Source organism: Globicephala melas, chromosome 11, assembly GCF_963455315.2.
Source record: "Globicephala melas chromosome 11, mGloMel1.2, whole genome shotgun sequence".
NCBI lineage: Eukaryota > Metazoa > Chordata > Mammalia > Artiodactyla > Delphinidae > Globicephala > Globicephala melas.
In genome coordinates, this window is record NC_083324.2 from 73270355 (window position 1) to 73277395 (window position 7041).

The window sequence follows — 7041 nt, forward strand, 5'->3', positions numbered from 1 at the left end:
ATTTAGTGTGGCGACAACTCCCACCATTTGGAAGGCCTCGATGAAGCTTTGAAGTTAACGCCTCATTGCCGAGAAGCATGATGGCTTTTCATTCTGTATATTTTTGCCCTTGCATTAAAAAAGGACAGAGGACTCTGCATTTGCCCATCTGTGTTCCACCTGGATTCAAGGCCCCTTGTCCTTTTCTCCGCCCCGAGCTGCCCTCCTTGGCTGGGGCGTGTAAATTCCACTGCTGAGAGGGGGTGATACATGGGTACGATGTTTCCTAGCTGACAGCCCCGAATGGCAAGTACCCCGGTCTGCTATTCTTTTCAAACTCCTATTTCCATTCTTTTCAGAGCTCTCCTGGCCCATTTTCAACCAACCATAACGTCTTGAGGGTCTACTGAATAAGAAAATGCATGTGAAAGTACTTGGTAAAGGCCTAGAAACATCAAGTATCATTGTTATTAAGCCCCAAAGGGGAAGACGAACAGGGATTAGACTATCACTGCCCTCCGCAGCTCACTCTAGTTAAAAGTCAAGTATGACCCAAGGTAACTCTCCTTAGCCATCGGGGTGTGGAAGGCACTGAGTGGAGGCTTGCAGGCTGCAAGAATAAAAGATCAGAGCTTCTCTTTTATTCTCCCTTATCTTGGTTTCACTCCTTTCCCCTACACTTTCCACTTGCTTGGGAGGCCCAAGAGACCTGGTTGGGTGAAGGGAGGCCATTTCGTTTTTCCCCATAGACTTTGGCGGATAGGAGCAAGAAATTTTTACTTTTTTTTTTTTTTATGCGGTACGCGGGCCTCTCCCTGTTGGGGCCCCTCCCGTTTCGGAGCACAGGCTCCGGACGCGCAGGCTCAGCGGCCATGGCTCACGGGCCCAGCCGCTCTGCGGCATGTGGGATCTTCCCGGACCGGGGCACGAACCCGTGTCCCCTGCATCGGCAGGCTGACTCTCAACCACTGCGCCACCAGGGAAGCCCAGAAATTTTTACTTTTAACATTGATTTTATTTTTATTTGAGCTTCCGGGCATTTTATTAATATATTCTTCCCCAGGTACACTGGGTTGTGAAAAACTGCTGCTGCTGCCGTTTCAATGAGCAAGGTTCTTGCAGCTCTATTTATGATAACTACATAAATCTGCAGCTGTCTGACTGGCTAAGGGTGCAGCGAGCAGTTGTGGAATGAAATGCATCTGTAGGGAACCAGCAGGTCCTAAGGGAATCAAGCCCTTGACCTTGGTCTCATTCACATTATGCCACGAACAACTGAATTAGTTGCTCACTGTTGAGCAGATTAGATCAACAAGTCCCGAAAGAGTTTTTAAATAGTGTCCCAAGAACAGTAGCTCTCATTGGGCAACACATGGGCACCAGAAGAACCTACTTAAATATTTCTAGGCAAATTCATTTCGGCAGATAGGCTCGTAAGACAGCAAATGTATCTGTGGTTGTGTCCACCGAATTCCTTAAGGGTGACTAAGACTGCAGAGCGGTTCGAGGTCGAAGAGGTCTTGTCTAGCTGCGGTTCTGCCTCTCTGGAGCGTTGTGATTTTTGTAGAGCACATGGCTCCCTTCTCCGCTTAGCTTTTGTCAGCGGGTTGGATTAGGATCATCTAAACAGTCAATGAGGGGTTTGGATTTGTTTTTCACCGGAGTACCCCAGACTAGCAGAGGAGGATAAATGGGTACCTTAGGGAATCCGGGGGCATAGTTTAAAGCTTCACAAGTGCAAACTTTTGTTGAAGTCATTTTTTGTTTGTCTGAAAATTCACCCAAGTGTTGCATCCTACTCCATATCACGTCCATGTTTACTGTACAGCATACGCTTGTCTCCATGCTGGGTAAAACGAGCCTATCAGGAAGATGCACCATGTTTATCTTGGGCTTCAAGTAACTCCTGGCAGTGCTGGCTTTATTTAATCGGTAGGTTGTAATCTGGAGTTTTAAACTGGCTCTAAGGCTACAAGGCAGATCACTGGGGCCGTTACTGAGCTTCGGCATTACATTTCTAAAATTAGACTGGGGTGAGAGTACTTTTAGAACTCTCCAGGCTTTCATCCTGATCCTTTTAGTAAGTAGATATTATATTTTCTTTCCTTTAGTTGATATAATATCCAGGTCTATAGATTGTAGCTGTACGTAATGTGGCTGGTGACATGGGTATGAATAGTTTAGGACACAAGGTTGAAATAACCTGAGAAGATGGTCTAAAAGAAAAACTGAGTTCTTGTACAGAACGGAGATTAGAAGTACAGGTACAACCCCATTCAGTGAAAGAAAATTTAGTTATATCCTTTGCTTCTGTAATAATTATTATAAATAATCGAAGGTTATGAAGGGGTTTAAGTTCTTTCTTTTTAAGTTTAGAATTCCTTCCATCTCCCCATCTTGATTATTATATAAGAGCTCTCACATGATACTGCAGCAAGTTGTTAAAATTTCTTCCTACAGAATACGTTGCAGTGTAACACGAAATAACTAAGTTCTAGAAAATTTTATTTTCTGTAACATAAAAATGACCGTATCATCCCTTTAAAGTCCTCCTGAGCTCTCTTTGCCCAGAAGGAGTTAATCCTCAAGACATGACAGTCTCAAATGACTAGAAGTCGTTGGTCAGAGTTCTGTAAAGCCAGCGGAAGTTTGTTGCATTATTTTCTATAAACCACAGCCAGAGCTCATTACTTGAAAGATGAATGTCCATTTGCATTAGCTGGCATTTAGAAGCCAAAAAGGTAGAGTGATCCTGGCATGTGATGGATAATAAAAACATCAGACAAATGTATCAGGTACAATCAAGAAGTTGGGGGTGGGAGGTGGAGAGAGAAATTCAAAACCACACTGGAGTTTACTGGCAGGGTCCCCACATAAAGGGTTTTAATGAGGCTTCTGCCTCAAAATCAGGGAACCCACCTGGAATTTTAATTATGGCGACAGTATATTTTAAGTATAAATACCCACGAGAAGCATTTTTTACATTGCTGAGCCTACCTGTGTGAGCTCTGTGCTCCCGTGGGGGAAAAACGCTGGTGTTGTAAGGGTGCCGTCTTTCCATTTGAAATTGCTCACATTGTTCAGGTACTACAGAAGCACAGGGCAGGGAGATGGCAGATCTCATCTGGCCCCGTTGGCGATTCTGTCCTAATCACTTCTTGTACCTTTTCACACCTGAGCTTGTCAGAATTTCCTATTTGGGTGGGGTTAGGGAGAGGCCAGCGGAGGATGGAAGAATTTATAAAAAGCAGAGAGTAACTGCCCAGACTGTGCTAGTTTTGGTTTGTCATCTTGAAAGTGTTTGCTTCTGGTATTAGAAGCTGCTCACCAGCTTTTGACTCTCTGCTTATGGGCCTGTGGATTCTGGGAAGGTACTGTGAGGGGTGGGACCTTCTCTGCCTCCCCTTCCCCACCCCCAAGGCCGTTGCTTCTCCTCCTGTCTTGGGATTCACGGTGATAGAACGTTAGAGCCGGAAGGGAACTTAGAGCTCATCCCCTCATTTTACAGATGATGACACTGCCACCTCTGACTTCTGCCTCTGGCCTTCCACTCTCAGTAAGAAGAGCCAGGCAGGTGAGACTTTTCACAATTGCTGGGCTGGGCTGGGTGGGGCTGTCTGATTGGGACTGTCCATGAGTGAGAAACACCTTGTTAACGATATATTGCTTTGAAGTAGTCACTTCTTGCTATCAGTGCACATCACGGCACTTGACCCGAGCATTTTATAAAGAACACAGGCAGTGTGCATTTTAACAAAAAATGAACAACTCTTGATCAGCACCTTGAAAGAAAAATATTGGGATGATTCGTTTAATAAATATTATAGTATCCAAGAACGTGGCTAAGAAAATGGAAGCTGAAGAAGTACCTGCTCACTAAGACCTTCAAGAATGACTGAGTGCTTTCTCTTACAGACAAAAGCGGTAGGAAAAGCAAATGTATGAGATACAAAGGATTGGAAGATTTTAGGTGTGAACAAAATCTTAAGAACACTGGTATTATAAAACAGCTTGTCACAGTTCTGTCAGTGTTAGAAATTCATAACTCTGTCTTTAAGATCACAACTATAAGTTTTTGGCATTTCCGAAAACTAATTTCCACACGAAGTAGTTTCTAACTGTGGTTTCATAAGTTAAGTGCCAGAAATACCTATTAAGGAGGCACCCTGTTAGCTTTAGAAGTTAAAGGACTTTACATTTTAGAGGAAAGCTGTCTTTGCTTCAGGTTCCCAGTTCAAACTGGCCTGAAGCTAATTCTGTAGGATGTGGTACAGGGATCCGGAGGGTGGATGGTGAGGTACCCTCCTGCTTTATCTCCTCTACCAGCGAGCCTTTCCCCAAAGCTGCTGTTGGCACGTGGCCTTAATCAGGTCCTACTTCTCCCATCAAGACTTGAAATGCAGTGATTCCTAGGTACCAAGCCTTCCCCCCACCCACTTTCAAAACCTGCTAGTTTATGACCCTTGGGAGAATTTCTAAGGGTCAGACACTCCCTATACACCCCCAGATAAGTAAGATAGTTCCAGAAAACATTGAAATCTAGTTAGATTTTTTTTTTAAATCTGTTACCAAGATGAGGAATAAAACAGGATTTCACATTATTTTAAGAGTTGAAGTGATAGGCCCATGCTAGGGTATCTTTTTGATGTTCCTTCATTGACAAGGGGCCCTGCTAAGAGTACCCAAAACAAAACGGATCACTTTGGAATTTCCTTATATTGGGCTGAGGAAAAGAAACGTGTCCGACTTAGTAAAAAGGTCACTTTCAAATATCTGAGGTACAACAAGGAACAAAAAGAGAGGGGAAAAAAAATCAATGAGGATTCAGTCTTAAAGTCTGGTGAGTGAATCTGTCTGATCAGAGTGTTGGGTTGGTTTACACACACGACCTAGCACACATTTGGGCTTTTAAAGCCCTTTGGGATTCTCTGGGGGTGAAGAACTTGAGGCTCAACGCTGCTAAGACTGTAAAGTGAAAAACAAACAAACAGAAAAGCCCCAGAAGTCTGTGTAGTGACCGGTGCATTTGAAAGTCTGTTTGTGGCTTGCTGTTCCTTTGGGGGAAAGCTGAAGTTTTCTTTCTTTTCTTGTAAAAAAAAATAAATTCTTTCGTGATTTTAACTGCTATTTACAGATGTTTCCCTCCCCCCTCCCCATCTTCTGTTGTAATTTTTAGGTGCTTCAGAACTGGGCCCTTTTTCAGACCCCAGGCAGTTCTCAAGCATTTCATCCCTCACTGAGAGCCGCTTCTCCAACCCACGAATGCACTATCCAGCCACCTTTACTTATACCCCGCCAGTCACCTCAGGCATGTCCCTCGGTATGTCCGCCACCACTCACTACCACACCTACCTGCCACCACCCTACCCCGGCTCCTCCCAAAGCCAGAGCGGACCCTTCCAGACCAGCAGCACTCCATATCTCTACTACGGCACCTCGTCAGGATCCTATCAGTTCCCCATGGTGCCCGGGGGAGACCGGTCTCCTTCCAGAATGCTACCGCCGTGCACCACCACCTCGAACGGCAGCGCGCTCTTAAACGCAAACCTGCCTAACCAGAACGATGGCGTTGACGCCGACGGAAGCCACAGCAGTTCCCCCACCGTTTTGAATTCTAGTGGCAGAATGGATGAATCTGTTTGGCGACCCTATTGAAACTTCCTCAGCAGTGGCCCAGCGGTCTCTGGGAGCCACATCCCAAACGTACCAACATATACATATATAGAGAGTGCGTATATATGTATATCAACTAGCTTATCTACAAAGTGCCTATTTTTTAGAAGGTTTTTTTTTTTTTTTGTCTTGGCATTCACTCACTCTGTCATGATCTTGCAACCCTCAGAGGGTAGCTCTTGAGAAGCAAGAGGCCCAAGAGAGACAATCCTAATCAGATTTCAGATCATTCTTTCTTTAAACATGTACCTTTGCGAGCAAACAAAGGAAAAAAAGGTACTTTTGTTGCTGTTGTCATTTGGTCTGTTATCCTCAGTAACCTGTCCAGATGCCAGTTCAGAGAGGTGGACTCCAAGTTCAGGAGGAAAAGCAAAGACGCTTGTCCCCTGTGCTTTGAAACCACACACCCTCACGGTGCCGCTGTGTGTGGACCAGTGCCCTCGGCAGACCCACTTACACAGCCGGTCCAGGTGCCCGCGGAGGGAAAAGGGGCAGAAAGAATGCTTCCGTTCCCTTGCCATCCATTCAGAGTAACTGTTCCAAACCTTGGCTTTCACACCTTCTGCAAGTACTCATTTGAACTGTTTGGTTCAGTTGTTTTTATTTTAATTTTTTCCTACTTTAAGAAAGTGACTTCAAAAAGTACCCATCAGGATAGATTATTTTATTTTACCTTTTTATACTTTTTTTTTTTCCTTTTCCCATTTAACCAAAAAGAAATCCGATCCCGAACTGCCCCCTTCCCACCTAACCCCTTCTTCTTTTATGCAAAACTGAAAATGGCAATACCTTATTATAGCCATAATGGTAGAGATAGTGTTTGCGTTTGGCTGTGTGTTATTTGTCTTCTTTTTTTTTTTTAAATTATGAATATGTGTAAAATCTGAGGTAACTTGCTAACGTGAATGGTCATATAACTTTAAAGATATATTTATAATTATTTAATGACATTTGGACCCTTGAAACATTTCTTAGTGTATTGATATGTTGACTTCGGTCTCTAAAAGTGCTCTTTATTAAATAACAAATTCCTTCAGTGGGCTAGAGCCATATCTGAAATATTGCTAAGCAATTTCAGTTCATCCAGACACAATGTGATTTTTAAAAATACTTCCATCTCCAAATATTTTAGATGTAGCTTGTTTTTGTGATGTATGAAGGAAATGTTATGTTAGTTCTTTTCCGATCTTTGATTGCCTCTAACACAGCTTTGCCTTTTAAAAAGCAATAATCAGAGATTTAAAAAGCAACCCTTAGTCCTTTATCACTTATGTTGCTCATTGTCAGCATAAAATGCTGGAGTGATGTGGTTTCCTAATTTCTTTGAAATAATGATGACTCTTGTCATATTAAAAAGACAAGCACAAGTGAATCCTTGAACTGCAGAAC

The 7041-nt window shown here is 43.4% G+C and overlaps 1 protein-coding gene across 2 annotated transcripts in view; it reads left to right on the plus strand.

The window, feature by feature from the left end:
* The window catches only part of RUNX2 (RUNX family transcription factor 2), a 122390-nt gene extending 116608 nt beyond the window's left edge, over nt 1-5782 (plus strand). The window contains exons 6-7 of one of the 2 annotated variants that reach the window (XM_030870548.2): nt 3488-3553; nt 5156-5782. In XM_030870548.2, coding sequence (XP_030726408.2) covers nt 3488-3553; nt 5156-5634 — 545 coding nt within the window. In that variant the 3' untranslated portion in view covers nt 5635-5782. The remainder of the gene's footprint in view (nt 1-3487; nt 3554-5155) is intronic. The other variant, XM_030870549.2, reaches the window with a different exon arrangement.
* Nucleotides 5783-7041: the final 1259 nt, after the last annotated feature.